Below are 19,506 nucleotides of genomic sequence, written 5' to 3'. Positions count from 1 at the left end.
ATAACATTTTCAATTGCACTTCTTATTAGATTACTATAGTTTAATATTCTTCAAAAACAACTATTTCCCAATCCCTGTGGATCAATACCCATAATTAGCCACTATCCTACAAGATACGTGCTATTGTGTGGTCTTTAAAGTTGGCTATCACATCTCCACCATGAAATTGCCACCATACTCCTATATAAAATGAAATTGTTACTTTAAATAATATTATGAAACAAAAATAATCTAGATAAAGGATATTCTAATGAGGATGAGCATCTGTCATCACTGCTAGAGAGTGTTAAACAAATCTGAATTTTGATTACTATAGAGTAAAAACTGTGCAGCAAAATGAGCCTCATGTTCTCTGCCAAATAATTCATGCCATCTTTAACATCTGTTTGTTCACATTTTGTTTTTCCTTCATACATCAGAGATGGATTAAGAAATGCAGCAGCTGCATGAATCTTGTGAGGTACATTCTTACTTGCATTAAATTAATTCCCAGAGTTTCCAATACTTTGCTGGATCATTGTTGGAGGTGCAAATTTTGCTCATCCCATTGCATGATACAGAAACCTGCAATAGATCCCACACCATCAACTAAATGAAGAACCAAAGTTAGAGGCTCCAAAACTGATATTACATATTTGTCTGGAGACCAGCAATTTAGACTCCAAATTATGCCTGTACCAAGCTGGGCTTTTAGGCATCTGTTGTAATCCATAGCTCTCCGCTCAGGTGTTGCTACCATCAACCTTTGATTGTCTTCTACTCCGAGAATAGACTGCAGCATTAGAAATGAGAGGCAAAACTTGTTTTACATGACTTTTAATTTCTTTGTCGATTGTGTGAGCTCTCATGAAGTTCAAAATAGTTATGTGTTTGTACATATAGTCCACAATTTCTTTTGAATCATCAAATACTATCCATATCCATTCAACTTCTTTATATACATCCTTCAACAAAAATTAGATTCCGTGAGCAGCACAATTGGTCTTGGAAATATGCAAACATCTTCCAATAATCATATCACTTGCAACTTCACAATTAGAAGCCTTATCTGTTATAATTTGTACCACCTCCGATCACCTCCATAGTAGAGTATATCATTAAGAAAATGACCAGTTTTTTATTTCAGCTGACCAGTCAAATGAATTTAACAAGATAGCTCCTCCAGGAGACTATGCAATTATATCAATAAATGATCATTTCTTTTTTTTTTTTTTTGGTTACATGGTCGCTCATGTTAATTTGGCGTGATACAACCAACTGAGTCAAGATACAATATGTGGCATAAAGATAGGGGTACAATCTCAGCCCATGTCCATGAGACCATCTTCGGAGTGATGGGCAGCAAAAGAAACAACCCAATCAGCGGCCTTATTCGCCTTCCGGTATATATGATCAATCTGAAAGGAGTCACCATCTCTCACCATCCGCCGTATATCGCTAAGGAGAGGATGGTCATCAATATGTCGCTCGGCATCCCGAATCCAATCAATTACCATAGCGGAGTCTCCTTTTGGGGTGATCTCGCCAGCCCCTAGGACGTTCCTTGCATAAGTGATGCCCTCCCATGCCGCCCTGAGCTCTGCTCCTATGACTGTCATACCACAGATATGTCGCCCTCCCGCAACAATCAGTCTGAAATTGTGATCACGGATCACAAATCCCGTCCCTCCTCTGTCTTCTCCGGCTAACACACTACCGTCGAAGTTCACCTTAAGGTGACCAGGGGTTGGGAGTTCCCAAGTGACAAAAGTGACTCTGAGCGCTGTGACAGCGATGTGAGAACCCCAGGTGTCCCTAGTCCCTCCAGGTGAAGTTGCCCTGATAGAGTAGATGATCTCGGCCGCATACTAGAAAGCTCTGTCCACTATAACTCGCGGGGGTGCCATCCTTCCCTCGAAGAAATAGGCATTCTTATCTAACCATATGTTGTAAGCTAGATAGGCATAGGTGACGCCCCACTCCACCAACCCCGGTCTCCTCATGGATTCCCTCAGATGTATAATAAGTCCTCCATCGATCCCCATCCCCACAACGAGGATGGTGCTGCACTCCTCCACACATGTATAGCTCGAGAGCAACAAAGAAGAGCATGACTGATGGTCTCCTCCCCATCAGGGCAGTCCTCACACGTGGGAGTAATCCTGACACTCCACCTAGCCAATACGATGCGGGTCGGAAGACATCCCCAAGCCACTTTCCATAAGAATAAGGAAACTCGGGGATGGACGCACAATCTCCAGATCCACCCACCCTCTATCCACAGGATAGTCTCCCTCCCCATCAATGCCTACAGATCCCTAGCACACATCTCGTCCTCCTTGTCGAAGTCCAAACCAACATGTCCACCGACTCCCCACTAGGGATCAGGAGCTCCAGAACCCCGACAGTCTCGCCGAATCCACCATCGTCGGCATCCTCCCTAATGGCTACTCAGTCATCCAGGCATCCTCTAGCACATCAATAGATCGTCCATCACCAATCGTCCATCTGATCTTTGGGAGAAGCATCAGTGCGTAGGCACAGATCTCCTTCCAGATGAAGGAGCTATGGTGTCCCACTCGAAAGTCAGCCACCGCTGAATGGGTGCCATACTTGCTCCTCACGAGGGTACCCCACAAACTATCCGGCTCCAGGATGTACCTAGCGGCATGTTGTGCCATCATAACCTCCCGCCTCATGATCAGTGAATGTACTCCCACACTACCTGTCCTGACTGGCTGGCAAATCGTCTCCCATGCCACCAAGTGAATGCCACCGCGACCTCCCCTCCTGCCCTAAATGAAACTCCTAAACAGCTGCTCCATGGACCTTAGCGGCGCTATCGGCACAATGGTGTTCGATAATAAATATATCGGCATCGAGTTGAGGACCGATCGCACTATGACCACCCTGCCCATCATAGAAAGTGCATCCATCTGCCAACCCTCTAACCTCTATCTGATGCTGCACACCATATCAGAACAGTCCCCACGACGAAGGCACCACCCAATGATAGAAACCCCTAAGTACTTCAGGGCACCATCTTGTTCACCCACTCCCAGGACCTGTTTGATGGATGTCTTCACCAGTGGCTTGATCTTCGGGCTGAAGCAAATTGCTGACTTGGCCAGGTTGACCCACTAGCCTGAAGCAACACAATACTCCTTTAGGGTCCTCCGAATGACCATCGCCACTTGTCTTGTGGCTTGAGCAAGGATCAAGCAATCATTAGCAAATAAAAGATGTGATACCTGGAAGGACCCCGACCTCGGTCTATAACAGTAACCGACTTAATCAAGGCTTCATTCTCCTCCTCGGGCACTATTACCAATGGCATCGGCATGACGGGTGTCCTCTCACTGTCTAGCTGCTATGTCCACCTAATCTTGAAAAATTGCTCGAGTACCCCTCTGATGGTATCTACGTCCTCCATCAGCTGCCCATCAGCCCTCCTGATTGCTCTGATCCTATTCCTCTGCCTCTGAATGATCGCCGTCTAACAAAAAAAATTGATGTTTCGGTCCTCCTCCAAGATCCATTGCACCTGTGATTTTTGCCTCCAGAGGATTTCCTACTGTCGAAGAAGCGAATCATGTAGTGATGGCTGAGATTTGAGCTCCCCCAACCGCTCCACCGACAGGCCTCCATCATGAGCCTCCTGGGACTATAGACCCGCGATAGCTATCTCAACCTCCTCTAATCTCTTGAATATGTTCTCCACCTCTTTTCGGTCCTAACGCCTTAGTCTCCGCTTTGTCGGCTCCAGTTTGTGGGACACCCTGTACATCGCGTCACCAAGCCTCCCACACAATCTCCCCCGATTGGGGATAAGTCAGCCAAAATTTCTCAAATCTAAAAGAACACTGATAATGGAGAAAGTCGAAGGTACTAAGTAGAATCGGGCAGTGGTCCGAGGCGATCCGTGGCAGATGACTCACACTGTAGTCCGAGTGGCACTGCACCCATGTGGTGGTGGCAAAAGCTCTATCCAGCCTCTCCCAAACTCTGGCGCGGCTCTATCTCTTGTTGCACCATGTGAATCTTGAACCCCTGAAACCAAGATCCACCATCCCATTGTCCATAATGAAGTCCCGGAACTCCCTGACCTCCTTCTTATTGGTGAAAGCCTTCCCCCCATCATCTATTGCTGGCGATCTATGCAATTGAAAGCTCTTACTATAACCGTGGGGTGCCTCTGTTGGATTAGTTTCGCTGCTTTATTCCACAGTGTCCTTCTCTCCCTGAAGTCCATACTTGCATACACCACTGCTAGGATCTATGGTTTCTTGGTACTTTCAGTGATAATCATTATAACATGTTGGTTACAGACATTAAATATATCAATATTGCAAACTCCTTGCCTCGATGTTGCAATGATGCTGCCAGACAGCCCTTGAGATTCCACTGCATATAACCCTGAGGATCTTCGTAAGGCTCGCATTGCTCGCTGAAAACTCCTCCCGGATAGTCGGTTTCAAACAACACACATACCTCAGGGTTGTGTAGGTGGACGAACCTGCGGAAAGTCGGAGGGTTTTTTGGCCCCTCAGCAATTCCAGAGTAGTATCTTTATTTACCAACTTGGGACGTGTCCTGGAGCCCATCCCCAGGGCCAGCACCTTCTCTTCCCTCTAGCCTCCCATCTTCACCGGCCCCCCCTTGGTGCGCCCCTTGTACAGCAGCCTTCAGCTGGTGGACCAAAAGCCCATGGGCTTCCCACCACTCAGCACTCCCTTCCCCCGACCCTTAAAAGTTGGAAGCTTCCGGAGCCGGTTCACTCTGTCCGCATATTAGACATCAATATTCATCCAGTAGTAGGCCAAGAATCTTTTAGTTATTATGCTTAACACCTACCTGGCATCTACCACATATCTCTTTCTGAGAGTTGAATAGCAAGTTATAGCCAAAAACAAGCTCAGGTATAGCATTGCACATTCCAAAAAATGATGGTAAGAATGACATTGAATACAAGGTTATTTCATTATAAAAGCATTACAGCCTTATCAACCACTGCCACAACCGTTTCATGATAAATTTGGGGCAATATTGTCTAGCTTGAACCCGCCGATGAACCAATATTTGAAGAACTGGAAGGGTAAATTGATGATCCAGTTTGAATCCTCTCGACACCGGAAGAGATTGATGATGTTTTAGGTTATTTATTAGGTCCACCAACTGCCAGATAGCTAAAGCTTGAACATCTTCAGGCACTTTGTCACAAACTACCATATCGCGCCCTATAAATCCTGATAGGTGAGACTTTACTGCAATATTCCTCCTGAACAAAATTTACATCTAAATCTACTCTTTAGATCATCAGCATATTCCCAAAAACGGTCTTTCGCTTTTCCCATTTTACTTCAACCTGGCAAATATCATCATGTTTGTGCAATTTAAAAAAAAAATATTGTTAGAACTTCTGAAAAAATGATTCGTTACTATATAGCAAAGAAAATTAGCCTCTCACATAATATAAATGAAACAATGTACGTATATTATTTTCATCTTTAAATAACTATATTTATTGCTTCTATGTTATTGGTATTATAGTTTGCCAAAATATTAGATGCTATACAAAGAATTAAATGATGACCAAACATAATTCAAATTTAATAATTGAGTTCTGGTATCATATATGATTTTATAAACACACCCAAATACAATACTAGCTGTCTTATCTTGATATGTCCTACATACAATACTATGCCTTCTCTCTCTTTTACTCCTTAGCTGAATCTACAGCTGTTGCAGGATAGCTGTCCGATGTATTGAAGACATGGCACTTGACATGACTAAAGTGTCTTGCCAAGTAAAAGGTTGGAAGCTGCTACTCCAGAACATGGGTCCTGCATCCACACTCGCAGCACACTTGTTTGCCACATAGGTTTTGGAGCAAATTACATCACTACAATTTCATGGCACCAATGAGTTGCCCATAAGCTAAGCTGTTCTAATAATGAGAGTACATGTAAGTTCCTAGTAAAAAGCTAGTCCTTGTCCAGCATGGTAGCAATGGTAGCTAAGGTTCTCAAAGTTACAGCATAGAAGATTGGAATTTGAAGCTTAGCATGCTTCCTTTTGTTGTTTTGCATCTACAACATATCTTGAAGGTAACATTTTGTAGACATATTTCAAATCATTTAAAAACCTGACATACATATGTATGCAATATGTTTCCCTGTATGTTAATGTTCAAGTTACTTATATCCCTTGATTTTAGTGAAAGAGTTTATATGCACAATCTAATTTTGTTAGGTGTACAAAAAGGGCATCCCAGTGAAAGAACTGTGGTGCTTGGTGGATCAGATGTACGCAAACTTATTCTTGCATGTAGAGAGACGGTATTCATGTTTCAAACCCATTACAACCAGTTTACAATAGAGCAGCCTTATTATTGCACCAAAGCTCATACACGATATAAAATCTATAGAGCTTAAAAGATTTGTGAAAATTGATTTGCTCATATGGAGGTATCCTTCACTCATTTTAAGTAATCCTCTATGATGATGAAAAATACATCACTGGCAGGTTTGAAGGTTTGTAAAGCAAGCTTGGAGAAAGAAAAGGGAAATTATGGTCTGCAGTGCATACTTTGAAATGAAATTCTTATTGACCAATGAAAGATTGGAGACTGGCTTGTTTGCTAGTTAGTTCACAAGGAAAAATGGAACTCTCAGAAACACTTCATAATTGCCACCAGTGAAATGGAACAGTACTGCGGACTGGGTCGCCTTCTTTGCTGCACATCATACTAGAGCAGTCATATAGGGGGCCTTGGAGCATGTGTCATTGGCACTGGAGCGTATTTTGTACTTTGATTATTCAGGGCGTATTCACGGACGTATGTGGTGAGACGCCGTTACACCAAAAAAAAAAAAATGCTGTCTTTCTAGGAAGCATTAATAGGAAATATGAGATGCTATATGAAAGTGTCTTCCATATTCCTTATACTAAAATAAAATTATGAAAACTACTCTCAAAAGCGGACCAAAATTTACAATGATTAAATGGTGTAGCAGGAAAAAGTCATTCACAGATAAACTATAAAATAACAAATGCAGGATGAAGTTATCGTCCAATTTAATGATCTATTTAAAAAGAAAAGACTTTAAGCAAAAAGCATTCACCTCACGTACATGAGTTTTCCATAGGATGATATATAGCTCCAACATTTTGACATGCCATGGACTTTCACCACCTGAGAGATTACAAAATCAATTAAACTTATTTTGTTGCCACCACAAAAACCTTGTCCTAGATATGGGCAAAACAATCTATAGAGCATGGATTTGACAAAAAGAAATAGATGTCAAAGACAGGTTATTAGTCTTGCAAAGATAGCTGACATCAATAACTCATCCCAATGCATCATCATACTTGCCTACCATAACCTGTCAGCATACAGAACCCCTCCATCAACACTTGATTGAACTGTTCTGTTTTGAAGAGTCTCCACTGTGTTCTCCTCCATGTTAAGTGATCCTACATAGGTAATACCATAATAGCAATGATGAGGAAATCCCACCTCTCTTGAGCTTCATGCTTTTGAGCTCTATATTCAGTAAAAGTGTAATAGTGACCAGGAGGCTGTTAAAATAAGTGGAACATAGTTTTTAGTCAAAAAAATAAAAAAAGGAAAAAAAGAGTTGAACATTGCACATAAGATGTATTGACATGGACCATCTTAAAAGGATAAAAGGTTAAGCAGTTAGAATCCTTTTTCCTTTCTCCTTTTGCATTGTCTATATAAAAATAAAGCAATGTTTACACAAAAACACAAAACAAGGCAATGCGCTAACAATTACTGTCACATTGGACAATTTAACCTTTTTACAATTTAACAGGTTACCTTTTTGACCATGAAAGGACGGCAAAATTCTTCTCAACCAAGTTTTGGACAGGCTCCTTGGTTTAGCATTACTTTTGGTGGCATATTAAATTAAATTGGCTGGTTGGTGAGGCAGTGTTTCAAAACTGGCTCTGTATTCTTCTCCAAGGCAGGATGGTATCCTCATTGGTCAAGCAAATACTGCAATGATGAAGATTTCATCTCACAGCTTTGAGACTCATCTCTGCTTAGAGTATAACTTTATGTGTAGCAAATTAAGATGTGCTAGGTATCCTTCCATGGTGTTCCATTTGCCTTCCAAGCTGCAACAAACACTTGTATATCTCCTTACACTCTGGGTGAAATTTATCTCTCGCAATAAATTCATGAACCATGCCATTCACTTCAATCGAGCTACAGCCAGGAGTCTTCTCTACTCCCATCTTCCTCATCAGCACCCTCACCTTATCAGCCTCATCCCTCATGTTTGCCTCCACATACATGTTTGCCAGCAACACATATATTCCACTATCATGTGGGTCCAACTCAAGGAGCCGCAAGGCTGCCCTTTCACCCATGGCAACATTTCCATGAATCCTACATGCAAAAAACAGTGCACCCCACACCACTGCATCGGGTTCCATAGGCATAGCCTTCACCAGCTCTTCTGCCTCATCCAAGAGGCCAGCTCTACCTAAAAGGTCCACCATGCATGAATAATGTTTCAGTTTCCGCACAAGTTTATACTTTGATGTCATTTGGTCAAAGAATATCCTACCCTCATCAACCAAACCAGCATGACAACAGGCTGATAGAACCCCTACAAAGGTAACCTCATCAGGTTGTAACCCAATTTCTGTCATCTTTAAAAAGTGCTTGATGGCATCATCTGCATGCCCATGACTGGCCAAACCACAAATCATAGCTGTCCAAGTTAGTGCATTTCTTTCAGGTATCTCTCTGAATACCCGTAATGACTTCTGAATATTCCCACACTTTGCATACATATCCACCAGAGCAGTCCCCAGTGCAACATTTAAAGGGAAGCCATGTTTATTGATGCAATGATGGACCCACATCCCCATCTCTAGGGCTCCAAGTTGGGAGCATGCTGACAGAAGAGTACCCATAGTGACCTCATTGGGCTTTACATGTGAAGTTTGCATGTCATGAAACAACGTTATTGCCTCTTTACCTCTCTTGCACTGAACATACCCAGCTATCAAAGCATTCCATGGTATGACATCTCTCTCTGGCATCTCTCTAAAGACCCTTTGAGCAGCATCCAGCAATCCAAATTTTGCATACCCAACGATCATTGTGGTCCAAGAGACCACTGTCCTCTTCGTCATTCTATCAAACAATGCTAGTGCTGGCTCTAAACTCCCACATTTTACATACATATCCATGAGTGAATTAGTCAAAGGAACCGTAAATTTTATCTCATTTTCTTCTATGTATTGATGAAATTGCTTTCCAAGATCTAAATCTTGTAACTGGGTACAACATGAGACAAGTCCTATCATCGTCACCTCATCGGGCCTAACCTTCCCCACCTCCATTTCTCGAAAGAGTTCCAAGGCTTCTCTAGGACATCCACTTTGAACATAGGTATGAATCATAGTATTCCAAGAAACTAAATCTCTGACACAACTTCCATCAAACAATTTACGTGCATCTCCTAATCTACCACACATCGCAATCATATGAATCAATGCATTGATCACATAAAAATGGGAGCGCCAACCCAATTGAAAAGCATGGCCAAACAACTCCATTCCCAATTGAAAATCCACCATTTTAGCACAAGCCTTGAACAAGAATGGGTACGTATATTTGTCGGGCCGAGCATTGCTATGAAGCATCAATTTATACAACAAAATCGATTCTCTTGGGTCATCGCCACCGGAGCATCCTCGAATTACAACATTCCAAGAGAAGACATTCGGGTTTTCCAGCTTTCTCAGAATCATACTGCCATAGAGAAGCTTGGGAGGGTCCGCAAAAGAACAGACGGCAATGAGGCGGCTCGCAGCAAATGCGTCTGAGATTATGCCGGAAAGGATCATCTGAGCTTGAATTTGCTTCACTTGGTCCAACGTGCTGCATCTTTCCAAGAGGGAGAGGATGTGGTCTGTTGATAATGAGGCCTGGTTTGTTGTAAAGTTCGGATTTTGATTGTGAGAATAGCGCAAGCAAGTGCGGAGAAGAGAAACGGGGGGGTTTGAGAGGAGATTTACAAGGTGGGAGATGGAACGGGGTTGAGAGAGAGTGGTAAAGACCATGAGGAGAAGAATCGATCTACAATCATTTAGATGTCTACAAAGCGGCGAAAGAATCCAACATTGGAGAACGCACTCGTTCGGATCGTGCCAGGGATCAAAGGCGGGAAGAGTCGAAGGGAACCGGTAGGCGGCACAGTGGCGGCGCGTCGGCGAGATTTTTGTGAAGAGGGGGCCGGAAGGAGGAGGGAGAGGCAGGGAAGGAATTCGGACCACGTCCGAGTCGCGGTTCCGTGCAGCAAGCTCCGGTCCCCAGCTCCTGGTTTTATTGGTCCGATCGGTGGAGGGAACGCGATGCAGGCGGGCTCACGGCTCCCACGTTGTGGCTCCCATTGCAAGGCCCATAGCTCATAGATTTGGGCCGTGTTGCATGGGCCATTATAAGGACGCAGCCCAGCCTACTGTTACACTAGGCTGAACATGGGTTTGGTTCAACAGCAATTGCTGGGTTGGTTTGGTCCGGGTTCTAAAGAAGACTGGGTCGGTTCTAATTTTTTAAGGCCAATAAAAGTGGTTTGTTCCTAAGTCGGCCAATTAAGGCCAGCTGTTGGGAATAGAACTTTTGAAAGTAGAGTTTTCGGAAGTAGAGCTTTCTAAAGTAGAGCTTTTATAAAAAGTTGTTTGATGTTTGGTAACTACATTTCTAAAGTGTTGTGCCACTTTAACATATATTTGGTAAACAAATTGAAAAATATTATAATATGTATTAATACATAAATATATGATATAGTATAATATTATTGTAATGTAATATAATATTATTATAATATAGTAATATAATATTGTATACTATAGCATAATAATTTAATATATTATTAAATTATTTAACATAACATATCATGTTATGATATAATATAATATAATATAATATTTATAGTATAATATAATAATAAAGATATAAAATATTATAATTATTAGCATAAATTAACTTTCTATAATATAATTCTATTATAATTCTATTTTTTTTCCTTTGGGGCACTCGCTCATCCTTTTGAAGTTTCTTCTGCTTACTTTCCGATCATTTAGACAACCTAACTAGGCCATCAATATCAACATATATCATGACAACTTCCCATACAAACATCCATGGATCCTACAACAAAAGGACATTATAGTCACCTTACAATCCAAATCATTTTTCCAATTGGCGTTCTTGCAATTCTAAACCAACTTGCGAGTGAAATTAAAGGGCCAAAAATATCTACCCTCCCACCTCCATTTGGAACCTTAAAAGCTGGTATATGTGACCAAAATTGAATGGTACTAAGGATGTCCCACCCGACGCACCAACACCCCCGTTCCATGTGGGCAGGCTCTACCACAAACTTACAGATCATATATTACGACATACGACCACACAAATAGATAGACACAGCAATGAATCCAGCCCAGACAAAACTACCTTTCTTTTATCTCCACTTTAATTGATAATTAATTATGTTTTATTTTTTCCTTTGTAATTAACTAATTATTATTCTTTTTTTGGTTTTTTACATGAATGCTCTCCTAAATATTGAATTTTGCATAAATATCTTTCGAAAATTGATATTTACATGTATACCTTCGTAAAGCACTTGTTTTGCTATTCTACTCATTTTTTATCCTTCTTTTTGCATATATACCCATGCCATCTAATGCTGTTAAAAAATTAACGGTTTTAAATTAAAATAACTAAAATATCCTTAATGAGTACATGTGAAAAAAATATTTATAAGATGATGCTGATGAAGGATAAAAAAGTGATTTCAACCACCAAGCCCAGAAAGATGGTAGCAGGCAAGCCAGAAAATTGAATGCCAAAGGAAAAAAATCCGAGGATTCCTCTAACGGCTAGTTTCAGAGTGAGAAGCTCTAGTGTAGTGAGAGAAAGCCAATGGCTAGTCAGTAGTGCCCAAGCGGCGTCCGGCCGGAAAGTTTGACTGTGCTCCGGCCGACCGGCGTGGTACCCACGACGGGCAGGGCAGTGGGAATTTTTTCGAATAATATTCTGCGAGTGCCTTCGGCTCATCCGGCGTTCAAATCTGGTGGCTTGGAGGAAGCAAGGGGCGGTCCACCAAGGATCTTGAGTTGGAAGGCGAGGTGGTCGGGCCTCAGGCAGCCTGTGATCCGGTCGTTGTGCTTCCATTAGCGGGAGAGATCCCAATGCGGCGGGGTAACTTCACTCCACTCTGCTTTTCGGCTAACCCTCTTTCTTTCGGGTTCCATGGATCAGAAGAAGAAGCAGCCGGTGGGGAAGGCGACGGCGGGAGCGGCAAGAGGCCCCGGTAAGGCACACGGTCATGGGTGTGGGGAGAACCTGGCGTCTGGTCGAGGCTGAGGCTGTGGGTTACTCAGTGGCCTATGACTGCGAAGGTAGAGCGGCGGAGTCGTCGCTTTCCGGACGTCCTCAAACTCCCGGAGGAACTGATTATGGCGGCTCGGCTGGAGTGGGAAGGGCGGGCAGTGGTGGCTCGCAGCTTTGGCCACTGTGTCCCGACGGAATGGGTTGCCAAAGACTGTTGGGATTTGTATCCTAAGTGTCAATCGTCAGCATATTGATTATTGAATTTTGTAAATGAATTGACAAATTAAATAAAGTGTTATTTGGTATTATTCATCATTTTACATCTTCAAATGAACTCTTATATGATCAAGTCCTTAGGACTTATTAATGATAAAGGAGGATTTATCTTCGAGTCCTTAAACCAGTTCGCGACCAAATGATATGTTGTTACTAGGAAGACAACATTATCGAGATTAGGTCGTTGTGTGACATATACGTTAGTGTTGGTTGTTCTCTTAACCAATGAGTGTGGAGACACTGGTATGCCACACAGGTGAAGTGTAGGCGTACATTTCACTGAACGTGACCAATTCCAGAATGCTCTACTTTTAAAAGATGTTCCGAGTGGATATGGATATAAGTTTGGCCCTCTGACCTGAGACCGCAACTTGTGACCAACAAGCAACTCACTGTACTTTAGTACCGGACTACTTGAATTTCTAATTCAGTGACGGAAGGTCACTGGGTGCAGTCAAGTACTTGCATAGTCAGCTGTGAGTCGAGATGGAATTGACCCCTCCTAGAAATAGGAGATAATGTCTTGTGATTAATTTAGCAAAACCTTAGGCAGGGTAATCTCAGTGAGGAGTCACGGAATATCTAAAGTTAATCACATAATGAATTTACTAATTATAGTGTTGACAGTGAGCTCTAAGTCATCCTGGCATTAGGAGTCAAAGGTATGAATTATACGGTAGCCATAGTCCAAGGGTTCTTGAATGTTGCTTTGCAATCATTCGGCCTATCCGGACGTCGGATACCATTGCTAGATGGTCATTTCGATCAGTACAAGAAGTTGTTCTTGTGCTACCGGCTTAGGTTCGAAACTATGGGGTCACATGCATTGAAGTTCTAGGTTGATCAAATGGCTGATTGATTATTAAGAATCATTCAGGAATAATTTGGTCAATTCGATTGACAAATTATCCTAAGCAAAAGTTGCATTAAAATAATTATTGAATTATTGGAGGATTAATTAGCAATTAGGTTGCTAATGAACTCAATTTGATTGAGTAATTGGGCTTAGGTTCAAATTGAATAGGATTCAATTTGGGCTGCATGAGGGTTTGACCTAATTGGATTGGGTTCGACCCAAATAGATTGAGCTTGACCCAATTGGATTGGGCTTGATCCAAATCAATTAGAAGACCTTATTTGATGAAGATTATGAGTCCAAATAATCGGAATTGGATAAGGAGAAGAATTCCTAAATTTTAGGAACCCATCCTTATCTTCATAGAGAAGAATGACACATTGATTTATCCCTAATATTTTATATGCCCATCCTCTTTATTTTTGGCCAAAAATTGGCGTGAAAAGAGAGGAGGCGTGGGGCTATATTTTCTATAAAAATGGCACCTCAAATCTTCCTAAAAAGATTTAGATGAATTTCCTAATTTGTAGAGATTGTATGGCGCATAAAATAGGATGGTTTGTGGCTGAACTTTGGATGCATGAATTTCTATCTTTTAGGGATCCAAAATGCACAAAATTTGGATATGTTTATCTCCTCTTAGCTGCCAAATCATCAGAATTTTTTGGAGATTTTATCAGCCAAATTAATTGGCTAAATTAGGTGTGAGGCGTGGGGGGATCTTTTAGCTATAAAAGACCCCCATGCCTAGGGTTCAAGATATACAATATTTAGAGATTTCAGAAAATTCTGAAAAAATTCTCTGAGGGCCTCCATCCCTTCTTATCCTTCTTCCTCACGTCCATCCTCCATCTTCTTGAAGAACAATCAAAGGTTGAGTGTTTAGAAGGAGAAAGCTTCGGCCATTGCAACATTCCTGCGCGAGCTAGCACTCCCGCGGAAGACGATCTACCTAGGGCTTCGCGTGTACTTCTCATAGAGGCCATTCGTGTACGTGGCTGTGAAGTCAAGGATCAGATCCATAAGTTTTTTCATCATAAAAGGTATTAATTCTATATTAATCTTTTATTTTGGAGTCAGGGTCTAGGTCCGATTCTCCGAGATTTTACCCTCTTTTGGGGCTCCTCATGGAGTTATCTTCAGAATCCATTCGATGGATATTTGGAGATTAATCGGAATAGAGTGTATACCTTTTAGATCTGATAGTTAATCATGTATAAAGTTTTAGCATAATTATTTAAACGATTCCGGCATAATCCTATGTGTTCTTACAGTGATGATTTCTAGATTTAATTTTATAAGCATGCACAAATTAAATTGTTTGATTCGATTTTTTCGCTGCATTTTTGAAACTTAAAAAGAACTACGTATGGCTTGATCCCCCTTATGAAGGGGTACGTAGGCAACCCGATCAGGTTCAGTCATGATTTTTTTTTTAAAAAAAAAATTCAGCATGCCTAACACCAAAGAACCTAGGATTCACTTTCAAAGACGTGGCTGCCTGTGCCAAGCTGAAGGCGTGGTGGCCATCCTACTTGCGAACGACTACCTCGCCTTGAGGTTCTGGTCGATGGAGGACCGGGACCGAGCCCTCAGTGAGGGCCCATGGGTGGTGGCGAGGTAGCTTCTTGCCATGAGCCCATGGGTCCCAGATTTCGAGCCCGAGAAGGATGCCGTGAAAACGGCCCTGGTGTGGCTCCGCCTACCGCCGGAGTACTAGTCGACTTCATCTATCCTCCACATTGCGGCTTGGGAGGGCCGGCCGATAGCGGTGGACGGGGTTACCGAGTGACAGGGGGTGATGGGCTTTGCCCAGGTAAAGGTGGCGGTCGACGCCACCGAACCCCTGTTACCAAGGGTTCTAATTCAAGGGAAGACGAAGGTGCGCTGGCAGCCCTTCATCTTCGAAAATGTGCCGGCGCTCTGCCCCCATTGTGGGCGGATGGGACATGGGGAGGCGGCCTGCCGTCTTTCGGCGACCGGCCAAGCCGTGGAGGGTTTGCCCTCAGGGGCAGTGGACCCGGGGGGTGGGTCGGATCAGTCGCCTCCGGCCGCTGGGGAGGAGAACCAAGGGCCAGTCTATGGCCTTTGGATGGTGTAGATGTGGAGGAGAATCCTGCGGGAGAACTGTCCGCCGCGGTCGGGGGAGACGATCGAGCCTGATTAGGGGCCTGGGTCGTCCTCGACCCGGCCGCCATCCTCGGGAGCCCGCTCGACCTTGCCGGCATCCCCGACGGACCCGGACGGTTGGCAAAAGCCAACGAAGGTCATGCACTGCCTGTCGCCGCTGGGCGGAGGAGGACGGGCTGTACCTGGAACCCCCAATCAGCCATTTTCGAGTTGCCATAGCCGGTGAGCCAGGAGACGGCTTGGCTGAGTCGGGGGACCCGGGCTGAGCAGGCAGGTCGACTCGGCCACGGAGCGGGCCGACCCGGGGCCCAGCGGGGTGGTCGCTGTCCGGGTCCAAACCCAAAAAAGGCCTAGGCCCGACGGTCCAAATGGCCCAGCAGGCCAGTAGGATGCCAGACCAGCACGCCCAGGCCTAGAGGGCCGAGCGTTAGGGACGTGGGCCGGCGGGTGCGGCCCAGGGCACGCCCCAAGCCGATGGCGCACCTCGCATCGACGGCGCGCCTCGCGCCAGGTTCGCGCCCTGCATCGAGGGTGCGCTTGATGCCGGGGCCGCACCCCGCGATCGGGGCGCAAGGCCACGCGCAAGCCCCGCGGGCCCATCTCGCGACAGGGTCGCAGGCCTCGGTGGTGCTGGGCCCTTGGGCGAGCCCGCGAGCCTAGGCCCAGCCTATAGGGGGCCCACAGGGCCAGGACATCGGGGGCCCACGGGCCCAGGCTATGGTGGGCCCACTGGCCCAGTCATCCTTGGGGCTGGGGGTTCTGACTAAGCCAGACTTGCTGGCCCAGGACGAGCAGACCCTGGTTAGGCCCCCTGAGGCACCAGCAGAGCCTTTCCAGTACAGCCCACCCTGTCAAGAGTTGGAGTCAGGGTTGGGGATCCCCCTGTCCGTTGGCCAGGACCTCCCCATGTTGGGCACGTCGAGCGAGCCGCGGCCATGGGACGCTCATGAGGGCCTTGGGAGTGGCCCAGACGGGGTCTTTCGATTTGGCCCTTTACCCCCGACCTCGAGTGTGCTAGAGGACGCTACTTCAGGTAGGTGCGAGGCGGGGGGACACCCCGTCCCGCATTTGGAGAGGAGCACCACTAAGCCACTGTCGCTAGAAGGGGGTACGGACCATTTTACTGCCGCGCAGCGTGTAAGGGCGGTAGTTATGGGTGTCATATCCATTGCATGCAACGAGGAGAAGGAGAGGGGTAGCTTGGGCGTCGAGCCTGATGCTGCCCCCGCGACCCTAGGAGAGGATGAGTCTGAGGCCGACTATGTGGACTGTGATCCATGATGATTCTCTCTTGGAATTGTAGGAGGGCTGCCAAGCCGTCCTTCATGTCTTCCTTTAAGCGGTTAGTGCATGTCCCCGTAGATCTGTTTCCTATACGAGACTCAATTATCTGGCGAGAGGTTTAGACGACTGAGGTGGCGCTTAGAGAGGGACTGGGAGACCTACGCAGTCAATTCCCAGGGGCTGTCGGGAGGCATTTTGGTCCTGTGAAGGCAAGGAGTTGCGACAGTTGATGTTTTCCACAACTGGCCCCAACAGATAGTCATGGTCGTGTCGAAACCTGACGCTGCTCTGTGGGTACTGTGTGGCATGTACGCAAGCACGGATCACAGGGTTAGGAGAGTCCTCTGGTAGGAGATCACCAACCTGGCCGTCCAGGGTATCCAGATGGTGGTGGTTGGTGACTTCAATTGTATCCATAGTGAGAGTGAGAAACGGGGGGGGGGGGGGGGTGCAGCCTTCACGGATAGAGTGAACAGGAGGGAGTTCCATGATTTTGTATCGCAGAACAGCCTGGTAGACTTAGGTTTTTCTGGACCACAGTTTACCTGGTGCAATAATCAGTCTGGCTGTGCTAGGGTTTGGGAGCGATTAGATAGGGCCTTTGCGTCCCCAGATTGGATCCTTCGATTCTGTACCTGCCGGGTCAGTCACCTACCTCGGATTGCCTCGGACCATTGTCCTCTCCTACTTTCTACCTCATTGGGTCCTACTCATCATAGCCCCTTCCTCTTTGAGAAGGTCTGGCTATCGTACCCCCAGTCTTGGGATATTGTTCGCGATGCGTGGCGTATCTCGGTGTATGGGGATGCTATGCAACGGGTCTCGCGTAAACTAGAGTTAACCAAGAGGCGTCTTCGCCATTGGAACCGCGAGGTTGCGGCAATATATTCCGATGATTGGAGGAGGTAGAGACCTCGATCGCTGAGTTGCAAAGGAAGGAAGACCTAGGAGGCGTGCTTCCGGAGGATGATATGACCGATCTTCGGGGGTTACTAGCGACTCACCATTCGCTGCTACGACAACATGAGATTTTCTAGAGACAAAAATCTCGTGTGCAGTGGGTAAGTGAGAGTGATCGTAATACTAGCTTCTTTCATCGGACGACGGTTATTCAGAGACAGTGGAGCATGATCCACTCTCTATGAGATGGGTCTGGCCATCGGGTGGAGGGTGAGCCTGCCATCTGACATGTCTTACTTGATTTTTTTCCGCGCCAGATGGACGGAGGATGAGGAGGCCAGTGATGGAGACCACCTTCTGAGGGTGGACGTGGGTATTGGTGACATTGAGAGTGTATCCTTGATCCGGCCGGTATCAGCATAGGAGGTGCGGGAGGCAGTCGGGGCCTTGGCAGCAGACAAGCCCCCGGGATCTGACAGTTTTCCCCCTTTCTTTTTTCGGCAGTATTGGGCTATTATTCGACGAGCGGTGGTGGAGGCTATTCAGTGCTTCTTCACCCAGGCAGCGATGCCTGAGGATTGGAAGGCCACCTTCATCATATTTATACCTAAGCGTCAGGATGCGGCTGAGCTTTGTCACTTCAGGCCCATTAGTTTGTGCACAAGCTTATACAAGGTTGTGTCGAGAATAATGGTGGGCAGGATGAAGCCCCTTATGCTTGGTATCATCAGCCAAGAGCAGGAGGCTTTTGTAGCCGGTAGAAATATTTCCCACAATGTCATGTTGGCCTAGGAAATGATGTGGGATCTTCAATGAGCATCGAAGCGGCAAAGCTTTATGGCAGTCAAGTTAGATATGGAAAGAGCTTACGACAGGATCAGGTGGAGTTTTCTCCAGCGGGCACTGGAGGCGTACGGTTTCCACAGGCGGTGGATTGGATGGGTTATGGGGTGTGTCCGGAGGCCAAAGTTTCTATCTTGGTCAACGACACACCATCATCGTTCTTTGAATCCACTTTGGGGTTGCGATAGGGATGTCTCTTATCCCCATACTTGTTTATTATCTGTGCTGACATTTTATCCCATGCTTTGCAGAGAGTGTGCGCCAGCCGGAAGCTGGAGGCCTATTTTCCACTTACTTTTTGCTAATGATTGTCTTCTCCTGACTAGGGCACGGATTTCTGATATATGGGTCTTTCGCAGGGTGGTGGCAGACTACTGCGCGGCGTCCGGCCAGAGAGTGAACTTCCTGAAGTCAGTCATTTCTTTCAGCCCCAGCACAGAGACCAGAGTCAGACAGGAGATTCGGAGGATATTGCAGATACTGGAGCAGGAGGGAACGCTGACCTACCTGGAAGTCCCCATCACTAATCGGAGGCTACGGGTGGCAGAGTATTCGGGCCTGGTGCAGCGGGTCCAGAGTAGGTTGGAGGGATGGAGGGCGTCCTCCCTATCCATGATGGAGAGATTGATATTGGTCAGATCGGTGTTAGGATTCATACCGGTGTATCTCATGGCCAACATTGTGGTACCGAAAACGATTCTCTTGAGTATCGAGCGTTTTCTTCGGAGATTTTTTGGGGATCATATAGTGGAGGATATTCATGTAATTTTTCTTTTTAATCCAGTGAACCTCATATTTTAAATTTTAAGATCTCCCACCATCGCCCGCTGGGATGTTTAAATCT

The 19,506-nt window shown here is 45.3% G+C and overlaps 1 protein-coding gene across 9 annotated transcripts; it reads right to left on the bottom strand.

Moving 5' to 3' along the window:
* Positions 1-4,879: 4,879 nt before the first annotated feature.
* SLO1 (SLOW GROWTH 1) lies at positions 4,880-10,323 on the bottom strand. Of its 9 annotated transcripts, none has more exons than XM_089924262.1 (4): positions 7,829-10,323; positions 7,361-7,566; positions 7,116-7,177; positions 4,880-5,344 (listed from the first exon to the last, which is right to left on the bottom strand). In XM_089924262.1, exon 1 carries the CDS (start codon positions 10,090-10,092, stop codon positions 8,083-8,085), a length of 2,010 nt encoding a protein of 669 aa, XP_089780388.1. In that variant the 5' UTR covers positions 10,093-10,323; the 3' UTR covers positions 4,880-5,344; positions 7,116-7,177; positions 7,361-7,566; positions 7,829-8,082. The 9 variants fall into 9 exon arrangements, with proteins under 9 accessions (XP_089780388.1, XP_089780390.1, XP_089780387.1 ...); XM_089924264.1 differs by having other exon boundaries at positions 7,107-7,177; positions 7,357-7,566; positions 7,829-10,320; XM_089924261.1 differs by having other exon boundaries at positions 7,107-7,177; positions 7,829-10,320.
* Positions 10,324-19,506: the final 9,183 nt, after the last annotated feature.

This window comes from Phoenix dactylifera, chromosome 7 (assembly GCF_051530095.1).
Source record: "Phoenix dactylifera cultivar Ajwa chromosome 7, Ajwa_hap1_PhDact_Kaust_v1.1, whole genome shotgun sequence".
Lineage (NCBI taxonomy): Eukaryota > Viridiplantae > Streptophyta > Magnoliopsida > Arecales > Arecaceae > Phoenix > Phoenix dactylifera.
The sequence above is the reverse complement of the archived record's forward strand: the minus strand, read 5'-3'. Positions and strand labels throughout refer to the sequence as shown.

Excerpts from the sequence above, each read along its gene's own strand:
- SLO1 (XM_089924262.1), bottom strand. The coding sequence starts at position 10,092 with ATGGTCTTTACCACTCTCTCTCAACCCCGTTCCATCTCCCACCTTGTA.